Source organism: Dendrobates tinctorius, unplaced genomic scaffold (assembly GCF_039654945.1).
Source record: "Dendrobates tinctorius isolate UK_male_01 unplaced genomic scaffold, ASM3965494v1 ptg000204l, whole genome shotgun sequence".
Lineage (NCBI taxonomy): Eukaryota > Metazoa > Chordata > Amphibia > Anura > Dendrobatidae > Dendrobates > Dendrobates tinctorius.
Window position 1 is genome coordinate 945,956 of NW_027361871.1, and position 21,148 is coordinate 967,103.

Below are 21,148 nucleotides of genomic sequence, written 5' to 3' on the forward strand. Positions count from 1 at the left end.
GAACACCTTGAAGAGATCTTCACGAGGACATGTCACTCATGTCCTGCTTTCAGGATTATTGTGTGGTCTGGCATAATGTCTAGTAGCCAAAGCCCTTTAGTCTTCATTCCAGGTACTCTACCTGCTCAACGCTATGTTGATTTGGTCGTGGAACCACTTGTACAGTGATTTCTCCAAAGTGTCCCATTCTTCAACACGATAAAGCGAGGCAATGTATTGCTCGTGCTAATATGACCAGACTGCATGGCCTAAACATTATCATGGCCTATAGCTTCTCCAGACTTATCTCCCATTGACCACATGTGATTTGACTGGTCGGCAATTGCAAAAGGAGCTGCCAGCAGATCTTAATGATTTGCATGTTAAAGTGCAGTCAGTAAGTCATTTCAGCTGTAATTATAAAGTATTCACAAGTCTCAGCATGGTTCTTTCCAAGACTGCTGATTTCAGATTTTGGTCAGTTACAGAAGCATGGTTTCAAAAATTGCCTTTGCACCCCATAAATATGAATGATTCTTTTAAACACCATGTCTTTTATTCTTATTGTAATAACAGATTGCTATCAATGGATATTTTCCAAGACCAGATGCAGACAACACACTAACTAGTGTTTATGGCCCAGATAGGAGCTTTATTTATATAAACCATCGCCCTGTTCATGCTAAAGACATATTAAAGGTAACATCAAAATCTTCAACTAATTACTCATTAAGAAATATATTTGCTAATCACCATTAACTGTTGTGTAATATATTAATTTCATTACAATAAAAAAAAAATCGAATTTGTACATATGCGCTCATGGCCGAATTTTGTTCTTGATAATGATGTATTTCTCCCAAGACAATTATTGCGATTCTCATGTTTTGTTATTCACATGTTGATTTTCTTTGTATGTATTGAAACACAAAAAAATAACTGAAAAAAAGGCAAATTGGAAATAATTTCACACAAAACTCCAAAAATGGTCCTGACAAAATTGTCAGCTTTCCAAATTGTGGGTAAACAACTTTGTTTCAAGCAATATGATTCTCGTTCAACCTCACCTGTGGCAAGTAACAGGTGTTGGCAATATGAAAATCACACCTGAAGCCAGATGAAAAGGGGAGAAGTTGTATAGCACAATGCATAATTGCAATACATTTCTGGAAAAATGCTTCATTTCTGTGGCAATTTCAAGGGTGCCAACATTTTCTGCCATGACGTGTGGTGTGTGTATATAGTAGAAAGTCAATCTTCGGCACATAAGTAAGTCAATTCAAGATGGGTTGGAAAAAAGTGTGGTTTTATTCACACCCGACTATTTAAGGAACAACAGAAAATTTAAATTCAGTGTTTCTGCAAAATTGCCTTTGTCATGAATATCTATATACATAACAACAAGAAGGAAAAAATATGCATACATCATTAATCGTGAAAATAAATCACCATCATGCCAAACTGACAAACTAAACATTTTTTTGTATTTAGATTTGTTCTATTCTTGAGATAGTATATCATATTTTCAACAACTTGATGAAAAGTGTGGTTGTCAATCATTTCTTTATAAAATTCAGTGGGGGAAAGAGTATTTAGTCAGCCACCAATTGTGCAAGTTCTCCCACTTAAAAAGATGAGAGATGCCGGTAATTTACATCATAGGTAGACCACAACTATGAGAGTCAAAATGAGAAAACAAATCCAGAAAATCAACTTGTCTGATTTGGCAAGATATATTTTTCAAATTATGGTGGAAAATAAGTATTTGGTCACCTAAAACATGCAAGATTTCTGGCTCTCACAAACCTGTAACTTCTTCTTTAAGAGGCTCTTCTGTCCTCCACTTAATGGCATGTGTTTGAACTTGTTATCAGTATAAAAGACACCTGTCCACAACTTCAAACAGTCACACTCCAAACTCCACTATGGTGACGACCAAAGAGCTGTCGAAGGACACCAGAAGCAAAATTGTAGCCTTACACCAGGCTGGAAAGATTGAATCTGCAATAGCCAAGCAGATTGGTGTAATGAAATCAACTGTGGGAGCAATAATAAGAAAATTGAACACATACAAGACCACTAATAATCTCCCTCGATCTGGGGCTCCACACGAGATCTCACCCCGTGGTCAAAATGATCACAAGAACTGTGAGCAAAAATCCCAGAACCACACGGGGGATTTAGTGAATGACCCTCATAGAGCTGGGACCACTGTAACAAATGCTACCATCAGTAACACACTACGCCACCAGGGACTCATCCTGTGGTGCTAGATGTGTCCCTCTGCTTAAGCGAATACATGTCCATGCCCGTCTGAAGTTTGCTAGAGAGCATTTTGAATATGCAGAATAGTATTGGGAGAATGTCATATGGTCTGATGAAACAAAAGTAGAACTATTTGGTAGAAACAAAACTCTGTGTTTGGAGGAGACAGAATGCTGAGTTGCATCCAAAGAACACCATACCTACTGTGAAACATGGGGGTGGCAACATCATGCTTTGGAACAGCTGCTTCTCTGCAAAGGGACCAGGAAGACTGATCCGTGTACATGAAAGAATGAATGGGGCCATGTATAGTGAGATTTTGAGTGCAAACCTCCTTCCATCAGCAAGGGCAATGAAGATGAAACGTGAATTGGTCTTTCAGCATGATAATGATCCCAAGCACACTGCCACGGCAACGAAGGAGTGGCTTCATAAAAAGCATATGAAGGTCCTGGAGTGGCCTAGTGAGTCTCCAGATTTCAACCCCATAGAAAACCGTTGGCGGGATTTGAAAATCTGTGTTGTCCAGGGACAGGCCCAAAACATCACTGCTCTAGAGGAGATCTGTATGGAGGAATGGGCCAACATCCCACCAACAGTGTGTGCCAACCTTATGAAGACTTACAGAAAACTTTTGACCTCTGTCATTGCCAACAAAGGCTGTATAACAAACTATTGAGATGAACTTTTGTTTATGGCCAAATACTTATTTTCCACCATAATTTGAAAAATAAATGTTGCCAAATCAGACAAGGTGATTTTCTGGATTTGTATCCTCATTTTGACTCTCATAGTTGTGGTCTACTTATGATGTCAGTTACAGGCCTCTCTCATCTTTTTAAACGGGAGAACTTGCACAATTGGTGGCTGGCTAAATACTTTTTTTGCCCACTGTATATCCCGAACGTGAAGTGTAGGGAAAGCCTAAACCATGTTTTAACTTAACATAGTAACATAGTTTTGAAGGCTGAAGGAAGATCTTATGTCCATCTTGTTCAGCCTATTTTTAGTGCAGCTGTTCTGCATTGTTGATCTTGGGGAAGGCAAAAAACCCACAGAGTAGAAGCCAATTTTCTCCATAAGGAAAAAATTCCTTTCCCTAAGCTGGGTCAACCATCTACCTATAATATTCTGTTATTCGTAACCTTCTATACTGTTACTCACAAGAAAAGCATCCATTCCTTTCTTAAATTCATTCAGTGAGTTGGCCATCACCACTTCCTCAGGAAGAGAATTCCAGAGCCTCACTGCTCTTACCGTGAAGAACCCTCTTCTATGCTGGTGCAGAAATTGTCTTTCCTCCAAACGAAGAGAATGCCCCCTTGTTCTTGTCACAGTCCTTGGTACAAACAGTTCATTGGAGAGATCTCTGTATTGCCCTCTGATATACTTGTACATATATATTAAGTCTCCCCTAAGTCTTCTCTTTTCTAGAGTAAATAGACCTAATTTTGATAACCTTTCTGGGTATTGTAGTGAACCAACTCCATTTATCATTTTAGTAGCCCGCCTTTGAACCCTTTCAAGTTCAGTAATGTCTTTCTTGAGCACCGGCGTCCAAAATTGCACACAATACTCCAAGTGTAGTCTGACGAGTGATTTGTACAGAGGGAGAATTGTTTTCATCTCGTGTCGCCAGACCTCTTCTAATGCATCCCATGACCCTATTTGCTTTGGTGGCAGCTGCCTGACACTGGACACTCCAATTTAGCTTCTTATTGACTAAGATGCCTAAGTCTTTTTCAAGTCTTTTTCCATGTCTGATTTCCCCAGCAGTTTCCCATTTAGTAAGTAATTGTAGCATCTGTTTCTCCTTCCCATGTGCATAACCTTACACTTATCTGTGTTCAACCTCATTTGCCATTTTTCAGCCCAATTTTCCAATTTACTCAAATCTGTCTGTAGTTGCAAACTGTCCTCCTTTTCACATATAATCTGCTGGATTCATGGGATCTGGCCAAGAAAAAAGAAAAAAACAAAGAATGTAAAAAGGGAAAAGATTTGCTAATGTTTCATATAAGTAGTGCATTACTTTTGGCTTTTACTACAGTACTATATATAAATATATTCATAGATATACACCGCTCAAAAAATAAAGGGAACACTTAAGCAAAACTGTGTAACTCCAAGTCAATCACACTTCTGTGAAATCAAACTGTCCAGTTATGAAGCAACAACGATTGCAAATAAATTTCTCCTGCTGTTGTGCAGATGGAACAGACAACAGGTAGAAATTAAAGGCAATTAGCAAGTCAACCCCAATAAAGGAGTGGTTCTGCATTGGCTGACCACAGACCATTTTTCTGTTCTAATCCTTTTTTGCTGTTGTTTTGGTCAGTTTTGCATTTTGTCATTGCTCTCACTGTTACGCCCCCGGGCTTCACTTACCCGGCGACGCGCACTTCCCTGCGCGCTCCTGCTCTCCGGCGCATCCCCGCACCCGGCCTCCGGCTCCCCCGGTGGCAGGAGCCTGCGCACTGCCTCCTTCCAGGCGCGCAGCCCCCTGGGTAACATGACGCGCTGGCCCCGCCTCCAACATGGCGGCGCCCAGCGCTACTTATGGCCGGCGCCTGGACAGGTAAGACGCCTGTTCTAACACGGTTTTGCTGTCTTTGCAGCACTCTCCATGTTCCAGGCCCTATTAACCTGCCTCTGTTTTCGCTGTGCTCCTGCTCCTCGCACCCTTACTCTTCCCTCTACCTTCTCTGCCTCCGTCAGTCCTTCCTCTGCTCTCCTGCTGTACTGTGTTCCTCAGTTGCTCCTACTCGGTCATGCTCCTCACATCCTTCCGCTTTTTGTGTCTTCTTTTGCAGCCTCCAGCCACCCGCACCCGCTACGCTCCGGTCCTGCGCTCTGCCTGATCCCTACGCTCTCTGTGCTCACTGTACGGATACGCCTGTGCCTCCACTCCTGCCTATCCCTAGCCGCCCCTTTGGTTCCGGCTGTCACGGTTCCATCCCCTGGGGGTCTGCCCCTAACACTCCCTGTATAGGGGGTGGTCCTCACCTGGGCATTCGCCCTCGGGGGCTCTGGAGCCGTGACCCAGAGGGTCCACTTCCGGGTTGCACCTCCGTACCTTCCCGCTACAGCAACCGTAACAGTCACCCCTAGAGGTAATGTACAGTAGCATGATGCGGTGTCTACAACCCACAGAAGTTGCTCAGGTTGCGCAGCTCATCCAGGGTGGCACATCAATGTGAGCTGTGGCAAGAAGGATAGCTCTCAAACGGACAAAGGAAAATCATTGGATGTCATTTATCTCGACTTCTCTAAAGCATTTGACACTGTCCCACATAAAAGATTGGTAAGTAAGATGAGAAAGCTTGGGCTAGGGGAAAATGTGTGTAGATGGGTAGGTAGCTGGCTTAGTGATAGAAAACAAAGAGTGGTTATTAATGGTGCATACTCAGATTGGGCCAGGGTTACTAGTGGGGTACCACAGGGTTCTGTATTGGGCCCCCTACTATTTAATATATTAATGATCTAGTGGATGGCTTACACAGTAAAATATCAGTATTTGCAGATGATACAAAACTATGTAAGGCTAGTTTCACATTAGCGTTTTTTTGCGCAGCGCATCGGGCGCATAAAAAACGCAAAGAAAAACGCAAAACAAACGCGCGTTTTTTTAACGTCATGCGCACGCTGATGTGTAAAAAAAACCGCAGCGTTGTTTGCGTTTTACATGCGTTTTTTGCATGCGTTGGCGTTTTTTATGCGCATGCGTTTTTAAGTGTGACGTTTTTTCCAATGTCTAGAGAACATTCTAGACTTGTTTAACTCAAAAATGCATGCGCAAAAAACGCAAGCGTGCGCAAGACCATGCGCACGCATGCGTTCCCATAGGCTCCAATGTGGTGTTTTTGCGCATTCCGTGCGCAAGCGTGCGCATGCGTTTTTTTGACGAGACAGGGCGGAACCAAAAATGCAACATGTTGCGTCTGGCGCGCCTGGCGCAAAAGACAAAAAAACGCATGCGCACGAAAACGCAAGTATGCGCAAGACCATGCGCACGTCATGTTAAGTATAGGTGCGCAGTGCGCATGCGCACGGGTGCGCACGATGCGCTGCGCACAAAAGCGCTAATGTGAAACCAGCCTTAGGTAGTTAACACAAAGGAGGACAGTTTGTAACTACAGACAGATTTGAGTAAATTGGAGAATTGGGCTGAAAAATGGCAAATGAGGTTTAACACAGATAAGTGTAAGGTTATGCACATGGGAAGGAGAAACAGATGCTACAATTACAGCATAGAAGAGGGTTCTTCACGGTAAGAGCAGTGAGGCTCTGGAATTCTCTTCCTGAGGAAGTGGTGATGGCCAACTCACTGAATGAATTTAAGAAAGGAATGGCTGCTTTTCTTGTGAGTAACAGTATAGAAGGTTACGATTAACATAATATTATAGGTAGCTGGTTGACCCCGCTTAGGGGAAGGAATTTTTTTCCCTGTGGAGAAAATTGGCTTCTACTCTGTGGGTTTTTTGACTTCCCCAGGATCAACAATGCAGAAGAGCTGCACTAAAAAATAGGCTGAACTAGATGGACATAAGGTTTTCCTTCAGCCTTCAAGACTATGTTACTATGTTTGTCTGTAAGCACAGTGTCCATAGCATGGAGCAGATACCAGGAGACAGGTCATTACACCTGGAGACATGGAGGGGGCCATAGCAGGGCAGCAACCCAACAGCAGGACCACTATAGCCTCCTTTGTGCAAGGAGGAACAGAAGGAACAGTGCCAGAGCCCTGCAAAATGACCTCAAGCAGGCCCTAACATCCATGTGTCTGCTCAAACTGTTAGAAGCAGACTTCATGACAATGATTTGAGGGCTTAACATCCACAAGTGGGTGCTGTGCTTACAGCCCAACACTGTGCAGGGCAATTGACATTTGCCAGAGAGCACCAAGATTGGCAGATTTGACATTGGCACCCTGTGCTCTTCTTGGATGAGAGCAGGTTCACACTGCGCACATGTGACAGACGTGACGCTGTGGATCGCGTTCTGCCTGCAAAATTTTGCAGCATAACCGGTTTGGCAGTGGGCCAGTAATGATGTGGAGAGGAATGTCTTTGGACGTCCGCACAGCCCTACATATTCTAGCCAGAGGTACTCTCACTGCCATTAAATACCGGGATGAGATGTTCAGACCTATTGTGAGACCATATGCAGGTGCATTGGTCCCTGGGTTCCTTATGATGCATGAAAATGCTAGGCCTCATGGGGCTGAAGTGTGTCAGCTTTTCCTGCATGATGAAGTGAAGGCATTGATGCTATGGACTGGCCTGCCTGTTTCCCAGACCTGAATCCAATTGAGCACACCTGGGACATCAAGCCTCGTTCCATCCACGTTGCACCACAGACTGTCCAGGAGTTGACTGATGCTTTAATCTAGGTCTGGGAGGAGATTTCTCAGGATAACATACACAGCTTCATCAGGACCATGCACATGTGTTTTAGGGAGGTCATACAGGCATGTGGAGGCCACACACATTACCGAGCATCATCTGATTTTCCACTTTGATTTTGAGTATCATTCCAAATCCAGACCTCCATGGGATACTAATTTTTATTTACATTGATCATTTATATGTTTTATTGTTCTCAACGCATTCCACTATGTAGTGAATAAAGATTTGCAACTGGAATATTTCATTCAATGATATCTAGGATGTAGTATTTTAGCGTTCCCTTTATTTCTTGAGCAGTGTGTATGTGTGTGTGTATCATATACATATACACTGTGTCTGTAAAGTCATGGTGCACTTTTGACCAATCACTGGAAAGGCAACAAAAAGCGTTAGAAATGTGAAATCTGCTCCACATAAAAGAAAAACTCTCCCAGTTTCATACCTATTCAATGCAGTTCGATGTGGGCTCCATTTGTTGCCCTACACACATCCAAACGATAGTGAAGTTCTTGCCACACACGGGTAAGGACATCTGGTGTAACAGAGTGAATAACGTCTGTGATTCTCTGTTTTAAGTGATTAATGTTGTTGATGCGTTCAGTGTACACATGTTGCTTCACATAACCCCAAAAGTAAAAGTCTAAGGGTGTCAAATATAGGGATCGTGGTATACTTCTACACTTGACTGGTCAAAAGTGCACCATGACTTTACGGACACACTGCATATTTAATATACTTTACAGGTCACCACCTGACAGCACACTGGATGACGTCTTTCTCATCCGTAGTGGGACAGGAAGCCACGAGAGATTAAAAGGATCCTCCCCTTGCCATCCCTCAGTGTTTTTCCTGTCCCACTGCGGATAGGAACGACGAGAGGAATATCCGACCGTTCCACGCAGATGGTCAGGATCGGGGGGCCCCAGCCTTTCCCTTCCTACCTGGAGAAATCTGGAGTCTTTTATACAAGATGCCTCCAAGTTATTGGCTGGGAGCCATTTTGCAGGTGCAGTACATTATACTAAAGTATACTAAGCTGGACATATCCCTGTAAAAGCATAGAATGAGCATGTGCAAATGTCATTGAGAAGGCAGGGGAAGAAGGGTCAATTATGACATCACCTATTTTGATTTGTGGTTCCTGTGTTTTCAGCTGTGTATTGAGGTGTTACCTGTGATTATAATTCTTCCTGATAAGGAGTTTGGATGAAAACTCTTCCTGTTAGTGCAATAAGTATTAGTCTAAAATAGTTTCAGTGGTCAGATAGAAGATTGCAAGAATATTATTTTTTTTAAAAGATAAATTGTGATAGGAAAAAAAAGCCAAACTAATAAAAAAAAAAAAAAACCTGGAACACAAAAACTTGATTTCAACTATAAGTAATTTTCTGATGATTGCTTCATTTTAACCTTGTTATATACAATTTACTGTCAAAATGTTGATTTTCAATAGAAATTTAAAGTAGTTGGACAAAGCAAGACCTTAATGTCATAGCTGGATGAATTTGGTGCTGAAGAAGTTAACTTGACTCCCCTGACCTCAAGACAATCAAACACCTTTGTGTTTTCGATGTGTGGAAATTGTGAGTCAGGCCTTCTCATCCAACAACAGTGTCTCTCCTCACAAGTGCATTTGGGGCGACTGATTAAAAATTTCCACAGACACACTCCAAAAGCCTTCCAAGTTGTGTGGAGGCTGGTGTACCTACAAATGGCGAAACAACTCCATAGTAATGTGTATGGATTTAGAATATATGATATAAAAAATACTATAGTATTATAATATAATATAGGTGTAATTTGTAACTGTACCAATACTTTTGCACATTTAATGTATATCAAACGTGCTACCAGTATTATGATCATACAGTGTGCAGTACTTTTTAAAAGCCCAACATGAAAATTGTGCATGTAGCCTTTTGGGTTCAAATTTCTTAAAGCACCACTCCAGCATTTTGTTTTTTATTGCAGAGCTGAAGTCGTGCTACTAATATATGTTCCCTGACCCTAGTCTTTTACTTAGCAGCCGCCATCTTCATGGTTTATTGGCACCGCTCCAGTTGGTCTCCAGCAGTTTGTGCCCTGAGGGATCACTCCCCTGTTTGCTGGGTGACCTGGAAGCTACAGCTCAATCTAAGTGTATGAGAGCCAGAACGATGCCATCATAGACTTACAGAGAAAGCTTGTTACCATTACCTCTGACTTCTAGTCAGTCAGAAGTGCGGGACCGGAGCAGCATCAGGAACAGCTGAAGATGGCTGCTGAAAAATATAATACTAGGGTCAGGAGGCTTAGATTAGTGAGACCATTCCAGGGATAAAATAAAAACAAAGATTGGAGTGATGTTTTAAGAAGTTTGTTATAAGCAGATAGCCTAAAAGTCGGCTTCTGTTACATTTGTATCACAGATTGATATTTTGACTAAATAAATTACTTGATTAGTACTAAACTTTTGTTTCATTGCCTTCTTCCTTTGTGTATCCGTTTAATCCTTTATTATTTTCTACTTTGTCTTGATGAAGTTTGTGTAGTTTGCTTGATTTCTGCATTGAGCTGAATATTCATAAAATATCATGTGTTTTCTTTAATTACTGTCTGACATAATTTGTTTTTATATTTGTAAACTATAGATGGTTCGCATGCATTTTAATCGAAACAAGGATTCTTCTCGTTTCTATCCAATATTCTTCATGGATATACTTGTTCCACCCTCATCTGTGGATGTAAACTTAACACCAGATAAAACTCAAGTGTTACTACATAATAAGGTAAAGTACCGTACATACAATATTTTGCTTTATGGAAATAATACATCAAGTATAACCATTGAAATGCCAAAATGGAGAAATCGTGGAATTATGGAGATCACAAGATTGATAGACATCTTAGTTGTATGCAAATGGCGAACAAATGTAAACAAAATTTTCTAAACATTTTGATTTATTCAGTATTGAATATGAGTGCCTAGTGCAGAAATACATATACTTACAGCACTTGGCATGCTGTCAATGGTTGTCTGAGGAATATTCTGCCATGCTGGCAGCTCCTCTTGAAATTGACTTCCAATAGCATCCTAGATGTGATAAATTAGAGACAAGTGAGAAGAAGCTGCATGCCTTTGTAGCATGCTTAGGCCACAAAGGATACTCATCATAGGAAGAGCAACATGCAGCCTGACATTGTTTAGTTGAAAAACCGCTCCTGAGACACTTTGTGGAAAATGGTCATACCAATGGTTCAGTGACAAAATCAGCTGTTAACCCCTCTCTGACATCTGACGTACTATCCCGTCCATGTGACCTGAGCCTGTCTGACCATGGACGGGGACAGTACATCATGCCCTTTAATGCGACACTGCGACTTAAGTCGCGATGATCGCATTAAAATTCTGACGCCATCTTAGCTGTAGGAATCTGTCCCCGCACATCCGGCCTCCCGATCGCTGTGATTGGCTGTTCAATTCTTCACAGCCAATCGCAGCCTTTCTCATTGTTTCAACCAATCAGATTGGCTGAAACAGTGAGGTCCCAGGCTAGGATCAAGTACCGATGTACTCGATCCTCGGCCGGTGCCTGTCAATGCCAGGCATTGGCCAAAACTGCTCAGATTTGCGCGATCGACGATCACACCGATTGCGCCAATTACAGGACACAGCAGAGGTGTTACCGCGCTGTGCCCTGCCGGTACCTACCTAGATCGTGCTGTAATAGCACCGATCCTAGGCTGGTGTCTAGTACAGGCCTAGCATGGCCAGCAGCTGCTGATTGGCGCAATCGAAGTAATCGTCGATCCAAACAATCACAGGGCACAGCCTTGGTGTGACCGTGCTGTGCCCTGCTGGTGACCTGCCGGTGACCTACCTAGGATCGGAGCTGTGAGTTCCGATCCTAGGCTGGGTGCCTAACAACACCGGCATCACCAGGGCCAGCTCTGATTGGTGGGATCGATGTGATCATCGATGCTACCAATGACAGATCACAGCAGCAGTTTGACCACTCTGTGACCTATGTGTGAATGCTCTGCAGGTCCTCACACTAGCTGAGGAGTCCTGCAGATTGGTCACACTGCCAGATCTCCCCCTGTGCTGGGCCTTGTGGTGCCACAGAAGCCTGTGACACCACAATCCGAACTTTCATAAATGACACAGTTCACTTTTCAGAGCTCGTGCCTGCCGTTTTCCTTTTTTTTTACCCCCCCCTTTTGCGCCACCTCCGTGCGCATATCCAGCAGCCGCCGAACTTTGATAAGTGATTCAGTGGTTTTTATCAGCTTGAAGGGTGCAGGTTTCAGAATGGTGTCACTTATGGGTATTTTCTGCCATATAGACTCCTCAAAGTGACTTCAAATGTAAGGTGGTCCCTAAAAAAAGGTTTTGTGAATTTTGTTGTAAAAATGAGAAAGCTGGTCAACTTTTAACCCTTGTAACTTCCTAACAAAAAAAAAATTTGTTTCCAAAACTGTGCTGATGTAAAGTAGACATGTGGTCATTAACGTGCAAACCACCCTTGGGGTAAAGGGGTTATTCTACCTACAATGCAGACTAGAAGGGTTTAGCTAATCTCAGCAGTAGTACCGATGTGATGTTTCCTCATGGAGGTCCTTTGCATGGCGTTACCCATGTGGCAATGTCAGATTTGAAGAATGGAACATAGTGATTCATTCTAAACTGCAAGTGAAATATTAGATTTCACATACCATGCCTGCATCTGTGAGAGTGTAATATCTAAGAGAAGCTAAATTATTTTTTTTCGAGGTGTCTTCCCAGTTGTGTTCTAGTTAATTCTGATTTTTTCTCATCCATTTTTTTGCATTGAAACAGGTACATTATCTGAACAGTTTTAAACATTCACTCCTAACGTATTATTAACTCCTTAACCTTAACGACCCGGGGTATTTCAGTTTTTGAATTTTCGTTATTTGCTCCCCTTCTTTCCAGAGCCATAACTTTTTTTATTTTTCAGTCAATATGACCATGTGAGGTCTTGTTTTTTTGTGGGGGAAGTTGTACTTTTGAACGAATCCATTGGTTTTAACATCGTGTACTGGAAATGGGGGAAAAAATTCCAATTACGGTGAAAGTGAATATTAAGTGCAATTCGACAGTTTTTTTTTAACCATGGTAACTAAATGCTAAAGCTGACCTGCCATTATGATTCTGCAAGTCATTACGCATTCACAGACACCGAACGTATCTAGGTTCTTTTTTATTTAAGTGGTGACAAAAAAATTCCAAAATTTGTTACAAAAAAAAAATCTGGGGCTTGTGTGAGGGCTTATTTTTTGCTGAGCTGACATTTTTATTGATACCACTTTGGTGTAAATACGATCTTTTGATCACCCCTTATTGCATTTTATTGCAATGTAGCAGTGACCAAAAAACAATTCTGACTTCTTTTTTTTTTTTTAGTTACGCCATTTAGCCATCAGGTTATCTTTTTTTTATATTTATAGAACTGGTGATTCTGAACACGGCAATACCAAATATGTTTATATTTGATTTTTCACTGTTTTTATTTTGAATGGGGTGAAAAGGGTTTGATTTGAACGTTTATATTTTTGTAATTTTTTTTATGCTTTTAAAAAAAAATTTTTTAAAACTCCGCATGCTTCAGTAATCTCCATGGGAGACTAGAAGCTGTAGTACTTTGATCACCTCTCTGGCGCTGAGCACTAACTTTGGGATTTCCATCTCCGATTGACGTGACAGATGAAACCCCCGAGGGATCCATTTGCTATAATGAAGCAGCAGAGTCTGGACTCAGTCTTCCCTCTGTTCATCAGTTTTCTTATCAGAAGTGCACAAAACTGTGGTCGACCGTGCTTGTTTGCTCCCCTAAAAAGACGGGCACTGCCAGATCACAGGTCCTATGGTGTCCAAAGTGCCACCATCTACCTCATTATAGGAAATTTTCCGCCAGGGGTTCCGTCTGAATCACATATTTCTGAGCATTACATGAAAACCCTGGTAAGTGCTCAGTGCAGAGGGTAGGATAAATGTGAGCGGAGTCATACTGCGATCTTTGGGAGGCAGAATGAACAAATCCACTGCAAGCGAAGAATTGATTTTATTTATTTTTACGCTGTTCTTTATTCTATATAAGAGATTAGGTGACTTTATTTTTCGGCTCGGTGCGATTATAGCGATACCAGATTTATAATAGGTTTTTATGTTTAGCTGCTGTCACACACTAAAAGGCTCTTTTTATTGCAAAAACTATTTTTTGCATCACCATATTTAGACAGCTATAATTTTCCCAGAATTCAGTATAGTCATGTGACAGCTTCTTGTTTGCGGGACAAGTTGACATTTTTATTGGTACCATTCTCGGGCACATGACTTTGTATCACTTTGTATTTTGATTTTTGGGAGACAGAATGAACAAAAAACATTAATTCAGCACTTCTGCACTGCAGGGCAACAGAGCAGCATGTGACAGGCAGGTAGGAGGCATGTCAGTTCCAGCTTTTGGCAGGGGCTCAGAGGCTACCATCCCCAATGGACCCCATGGCAGGCCATCTTGCTTCACAGAGTCACCATGGAGACCACCGACACAATGCTTTCGCATCACGTTGTGCCGATGGGAGCAGACAGGAAGCTCCTTCTCTTTGCAATGCTCCTCCGTGTCACTGTCAATATTGACAGCTGCATCAGAGGGGTTAAACGTCCACGATCAGTGCTAGCACTGGGCATTGCTGCGGGGTGTCATCTCTCACAAAGAGCTGACACCTGCACCCCGGTGGCACTCAGCGTGAGCGCGGCACCGTATGTATACGGCGGTTTGTGGGAACACAGCTCCCGCGGCGCAGTTTGTATGTCGTGAAGGGATTAATGGACTATCAAGGCATATTGTGAGCAAACGGGGGTCTGGATTATCACACGTATGGATTATGTGGTTTGATTTATCTCACGTTTTTGTTATTGATTATTATCTGACCCTATTAATTGTGCCCTAAAAGGCCATCCAAGGTTTTCTTGCACCTGCTGTGGAACCAGAGGGGAGGCCAGAACACACATCCTGCAAAAGTAAATAAGAGCGTGCAGGGAAGCAGAAATTCCACCCAGTCTTCCTGATTAGATGAAGCAAAACACCTCAAATTCTGCTCTACCTCTTTTTTCATCCATTCTGTTTGTCCAATAGTCTCGCAATATCCATTCTGGAGCAAAAACATTGCTTAAAGCTATCTGTAAATTGAACCCCTCTGGAGTAAACAATGTTTTTGGGAACGCTATGTAATTTAACAATATGAAAAATTAACAATGTAGCTAAGCTCTTTGTGGTAGGAAACTTTTGAAGTGGGACCAAATGAACTATTTTGCTAAAGCAGTCTACCACCACATACACCACAGTATTACTGCCAGAGTGAGGCAAATTGGTGACAAAGTCAATGGACAAGTGGGTCCAGGGCTGCAACTGAACTTTGTTAGGTAAGAGATAACTCGCTGGGGCCTAACAAGAGGCTTTAGCCCTGGCACAGACTCTGCATTTACAGACATACACATCAACACCATTTTGGGCATTTAGCCACCGAAAGGACCTAGAAAGAGATCTACAAGTGGCAGAAGAACTGGGCTACCTAGCCAAAATGGAATCATGCACTTCGTTAAGAAAATATACACGTAAAGAGCAGCGCTGTGGAGTCGGAGGCAATTTTGGTGGAGTCGGTGTCATGGAAATTGAGGAGTCGAAGGTTTGGCTTACCGACTCCACAGCCCTGGTAATGAGGGCGGTACATAAAGTTTGTTTAAAAGCAAACCTATAGGCACACTGTCCTAAGCATCCCAAATGCACTGCCTGAGATCTATCCCCAGAGCACCCACCACCACCCCCTGTTTAAGAATCTCAACAGGATTTTCACCCCTTAACTCTGGAACAAACATTCTTAGATCCGGGAAGGTAAGTTACAGTAAAATCAAACCAGGCAAAAAAAAGGTCCCACCGATCCTTTGTGGTGTTTAAATACTTCAATATACAACAGGTTCTTATGATCGGTAAATGCCGTCACCTTATGTCTTGCCCCTCCAACCAATTCCTCCGTTCCTCAAAGGCCTTTTTAAACACCAGAAGCTCTCGGTCACCTATAACATAATTCGACTCTGGTTGAGAAAACTTCTGAGAGTAAAAAGCACAAGAATATAGGTACCGAATATTTTTTTATTAAAGGACAGCACTTTTCCCACAGTGGAAGTGTCTTTCTCGACCAAAAAAGGCAGATAGACCTGTTGTTGACTGAGAACAGGAGCCTTAGATAAAGCTGTCTTGAGAGCCGAAAAAGTATTTACTATCTCAGTGTCACAAGGAGGTTTTCTCAAACATCTCCAACTGTCATGGTGGCGTCAATGTGTGTTGATTCCACAGATTCAGACAACCCTCCTTTTAGAGCTGCAGCTCTTAGGCTTTTTCTCTATTTAAGCTGGCTCCACGGATCAGCGGATGCCAGAAATATATTTTTCTTTACTAGTCTGCATAGGTGGACCCCTAGCTTGAGGGTCAGATTAGAAACTCGCTTACCATCCCACAGTAACGCCATGACACTCAGCTGACCAGGAAGATAAGGCTGTTTTCTTCTCGGTCATGTCAGTTAAAGGCTTGTCTATGACAGAAAAGTTCTTAATGAACTTCCAGTAATTTGGAAAGCCTAGAAATCTCTGCAGCGTCTTTTGGTTTACTCATTTGAGCCCAATCATGAACGGCCTGTATCTTAATGTGATCCATCCGAAACCCCGAAGCAGAAACCAAATGCCCTAAGAACTGAACTTGCTATACTTCAAATAGATTTTTCTCCAGTATAGCAAATAAATGGTTGTCACTTACAATCTGAAGGACCGCTCGGTAATGCTCACGGTGTTCCTCCTGAGTACCCGAATAAATTACCACAATCCTAACCACCAGGTTTGCTCAGTTGAGCCAAATTTATGAAATCCCTTAATGGAATCCATCCAAATCCCTGAAGCAGAAACCAACAACCTAACAACTGAACCTGAGTAAATTACCACAGACCTACCCAGCAGAGAGCAAAGAATGTAATTGATAGAATTTTGAAAGATCGCTGATGCATTTGTCAACCCGGACGGCATCACCAAATTATCAAAATTACCTTCAGACGTACTGAAAATAGCCTTCCATTCATCATCCTACTGAATGCATATAAGGTTTTATGCCCTTCTCAAGTCAAGTTTAGAAAACCATTTAGCTCCAGAAAGTTGATTTAACAGTTCAGGTATAAGAGGTAAAGGATAGGGATTGTAGATCAGGATCTTATTAAGCTCTCTAAAATCCAAGCATGAACACAACCCTCTTTTTTTTCCCCAAAAACAAATCTAGTGGCAACTGGGGATGGCCGTATATGACTCTTAGCCAGACTCTTTTAAATATAATCTTTCAAGGCCTCCCTTTCTGAAGGAGAAATGTTAAACAAATGAAATTTAGGCATTTTAGCACCTGGTATGAAGTCGATAGCACAATCATATGCCCTATGGGGTGGAAGAAACATCCACCTTACTTAAGATTAAACTACCAAGAATATTTACTTCTTCCTGAGATGTTTTTATATTGCACATACCAGACATATCAAGTACAAGCATTGATAAGTGTGCGAGACCATAACTCACAAAAAATAGAAAAAAAATATCAACATGTTGTAAGATTCTGCGTAATAAACTAAGCAAAGAAGTCCATAGTAAGGATCACCAAAAATCAAACCAATACATTTATTATAGAACAAGATAAACACAACAACAATTGTAAAAGAATTAAAAAGCCAAGCAGCTGGAATACATTAACGGAAAGTCCATGTAAGGACTAACTATCCTCCTTCACTGTGTTTGTTGGTAAAAATGTAAATAAATGATAGATTAAAAAACTCTGTACTGGGATAACCAGACAAATCAAATGGGTGCTGAAGTTTAAGAAGTATTTCCAAATTAGCATAGTCTAAACAGGAAAGATGTATATCTTTGTACCGTGTTAGTCTCATCTATTGCATTTTTTCTGTGCTGTGTTGTGCATAAATATGTGACTCTTCAGATTTTGTATTAGTCTAGCCTGATGAAGAGACCTGAGTAGTCTCGAAAGCTTGCAATGTGTTACCATCTTTTCAGTTAGCCATTAAAAGGTATCAACCACTGAGGACTCTCAATTCTGAATATTTTTCATAGTCTAAACATGCATATATCAAGTTTGATCAGAAAGATAAAAGCAGCAGATATATTGTAGAAAGAAACAAAAGGTACCCATATATATACATTAAGGCAAGTACCAATATTAAGAGGAAAACCTGTAGGGAAATCCAATGAAGTAGAAATGCCTAAAACATGGATAATAAATAGAAGATAGCTTTTGAAAATCAAAAAAATCCCAGAAAAGACAGGGTTGAGCCAGATAACCTGTTGGTTGACATATTAGAAAGACCCAGCTACAGCATGGTACAAGGAGAAAAGGATCACATTCATATCGCCACAGAGCATGGCTTCCTGAGGCGAGATTGATGCCAAAATAGTTGAGGTCTATCTTATATATAGTATGAAATAATTACCAAGTAAACAGGTGTACGAATGGCATGATGAGATCGTGCCTGGAACTGACAGCAGTGCATTTGCGCTTTACAATTGAAACAATGTTCCTTTAAGAAAAGGTGACATATTTGCGCTTGAGCACTATGGGCCGGAACCCAGATATCATATGGTGAAGCTGACATAAATGCTTTTGCGCAATAGAATGAGAGTTAACAGCGCATGCATCAAAAATAGGCCTCACAATTATGGTGCTTGCGTGATAGAGCAAATGGTGACAGCGCATGCGTCAAAGCATTTTTATTGAGATGTATACACTGTGTTCCAAATTATTATGCAAAAAATATTTCCTCATGTTTTCTCTAAATTACCGTACCTATATGAATTGCAGTCATTGTTATTTTCCAGTCATCTAATATTCTGGTATAATTGCAATGTTTTTGAACAAACTGCCTATGAAAACACTATCCAATACGACAAAAACGAAGTTATGCCATAAAATCAATAACCTTTATTAAATCACATTACATAAAGAACACTAAAAAGTGCGCTTCAGGAGATACACGTCTAATAACGCCCAATTGGCAGTACATATGTCATAACAGGCAAATGTCTAAAAGGAGCTTCAAAGTAAGTTGCTGAAAAAATTTTTTTTTATACATCTGCTCCCCTATACATTATATACAGTACATATGGTAAGGTACTCAATAATGACCCCCGTAATCACCACATCACACAGACAGTATAGATATATAAGGTTAAATGTGATATGTCATTCAATAACCAAATATATACAGGCTACATAGTGCACATATATAATCCCTAGTCCCTGCTGAAAGGTCTAAATTTAAACTGCAGAATGCTATCCGACAGGGTATGTGGAGACAGCTGCCATATTAGTAGCGCACAGAGCCAAATCAGCCTGAAATCAATAAAGTGCAAAGTGCTTTCTGAAATGGTACAACCTTATTGGGCGAAGATCCCCGACGCGCGTTTCGCCTTTGCTTCTTCCAAGGGGGGTGAGTAATATGGCCTATGGCCAGGAGACCCGTGTGCCCTTAAATAGCCCCAGAAATTAATTACCTTGCAAGCTGCCGGTGTTCGGCATGTGACGCCGCCATGAGATGCACCCGCCTACAGCTCAGCCACTCCCCCGTCTGACACGTCAGAATGAGGAAGAAGCTAAGAGCTGCGCTCGGCGTCGCGTCCCCATGACGACGCACACCCCCCACGTGATCTCGCCGCCAGTCATTTAGGCACGCCTCCCATCCACCGTGTCCTGGATAGAGGAGCAGCATGAACAGACCCAGCAGACGGCTCACAGTGGGGAGAGCCAAAAAAAAACGCTTGATGTGTGCACAATGCACTTAGTACAGATGGTAAAAAGTACAAAGTATGATACAATTACTCCCATATATTCACTTGCATAAACTCATAGCACATAAAGTGATATATATGTCGATTAGAAAAAAACTTTAAAGGGGCTACAGCACATATTGCACATATATCGTATGTATAACCACTAAAACACAGACTCATACATATGCCATGTGGGAAAGGATACACTATGAATATCCCCATATGGAATCCCTACAGATACTAAACAATGTCACATCCCATGTTTAGAAGGTTGATTAATATTAGATATCTGGTATCCTATAGAGCCGTACATAGTTATATCCACACAGTGACCAAGGTTGAATACATTAGAGAGCTTATATATATAAGCAAGAAGAAACAATGCTCCATACCATACTTTGTACAGTACGCCAACTCTCCAATGCACATTATACACCTAAAGGACATTGTAATTATACATAGTTTGATCCCTACATCAGACAATAACATTATAATTCACAGCTGGTCCATAAGAGAATTTCCATAGTGCAGACTTCTTCATTGCTGAGGTGTTCATTTCACCACATAGGTTTCCATATCTTCAGAGGGGTACACCGGTGACCTTCATTCCCAAGAACGATCCTTAGTGCTCACATCATGACCACTCCTCCATTCCCACATCACAATTACGTAAACATCTGAAAGACAAAATTCATATTAAAACTCTAAGAAAAATAACCATAAAACCATATTAAAGAAGAGGGGCAAAGCTCAAAATCTCGTTGAGGCCTTCTGGTTGCACTGAACCTATTCTGTAGATCCATCGTGTTTCTACCTGCGCCAGTCTTTTTCTCACATCTCCACCTCTGTGGTCTACAAAAACTTTATCAATTTCAATCACCTTCAGAAGGTTCGGATCACAGTTATGCAATGCCTTGAAGTGTTTTGTAAGGGTTTCAATAAAGATACATCTTCTGTCTCATAGGCATTCTTTATATCCCTATAATGTTCCCTAACTCGGACTCTGACTGGTCTTGAGGTCATTCCCACATATATTTTCCTACATGGGCACATAGCATAGTACACTACTCCCGTTGTGTTGCATGTGATGTGTTGAGTAATATCAAAAATCCTCTTACCATCACTAGAGGAGAATGTAGATGCCTTGACCATATTTGGGCATGAGATACACTCGTTACATGGAAAAAAGCCCCATTTTTGTCCTTTAGAACCAAACCTCTTCTCAGGTCTAGGACCCCGATGGTAACTCCGCACCAGCAGGTCCTTAAGATTTTCTGACCTCCTGAAAGTGACCGAGGGTTTACTTGGAACATATTTTTTCAAGGTTTTGTCAGTCAAGAGTAAGGGCCAGTATTGGTTATTGAATGACATATCACATTTAATCTTATATATCTATACTGTCTGTGTGATGTGGTGATTACGGGGTCATTATTGAGTACCTTACCATATGTACTGTGTATAATGTATAGTGGAGCAGATGTATAAAAAAAATTTTTTCAGCACTTTTTAGTGTTTTTTATGTAATGTGATTTAATAAAGGTTATTGATTTTATGGCATAACTTCGTTTTTGTCGTATTGGATAGTGTTTAGCATGAAGTGCCATTAATGTAGGCTTATTGTTTTGGA

At 41.4% G+C, this 21,148-nt stretch overlaps 1 protein-coding gene across 6 annotated transcripts in view; it reads left to right on the top strand.

Moving 5' to 3' along the window:
- LOC141057367 (PMS1 protein homolog 1-like) overlaps positions 1 to 21,148 on the top strand; it is a 330,907-nt gene that overhangs the window by 221,236 nt on the left and 88,523 nt on the right. For 5 of the 6 annotated variants that reach the window (XM_073553954.1, XM_073553956.1, XM_073553955.1 and 2 more), the window contains 2 exons: positions 556 to 678; positions 10,283 to 10,420. In XM_073553954.1, coding sequence (XP_073410055.1) covers positions 556 to 678; positions 10,283 to 10,420 — 261 coding nt within the window. Of the gene's footprint in view, positions 1 to 555; positions 679 to 10,282; positions 10,421 to 21,148 lie in introns of those variants that run through there. The other variant, XR_012222033.1, reaches the window with a different exon arrangement.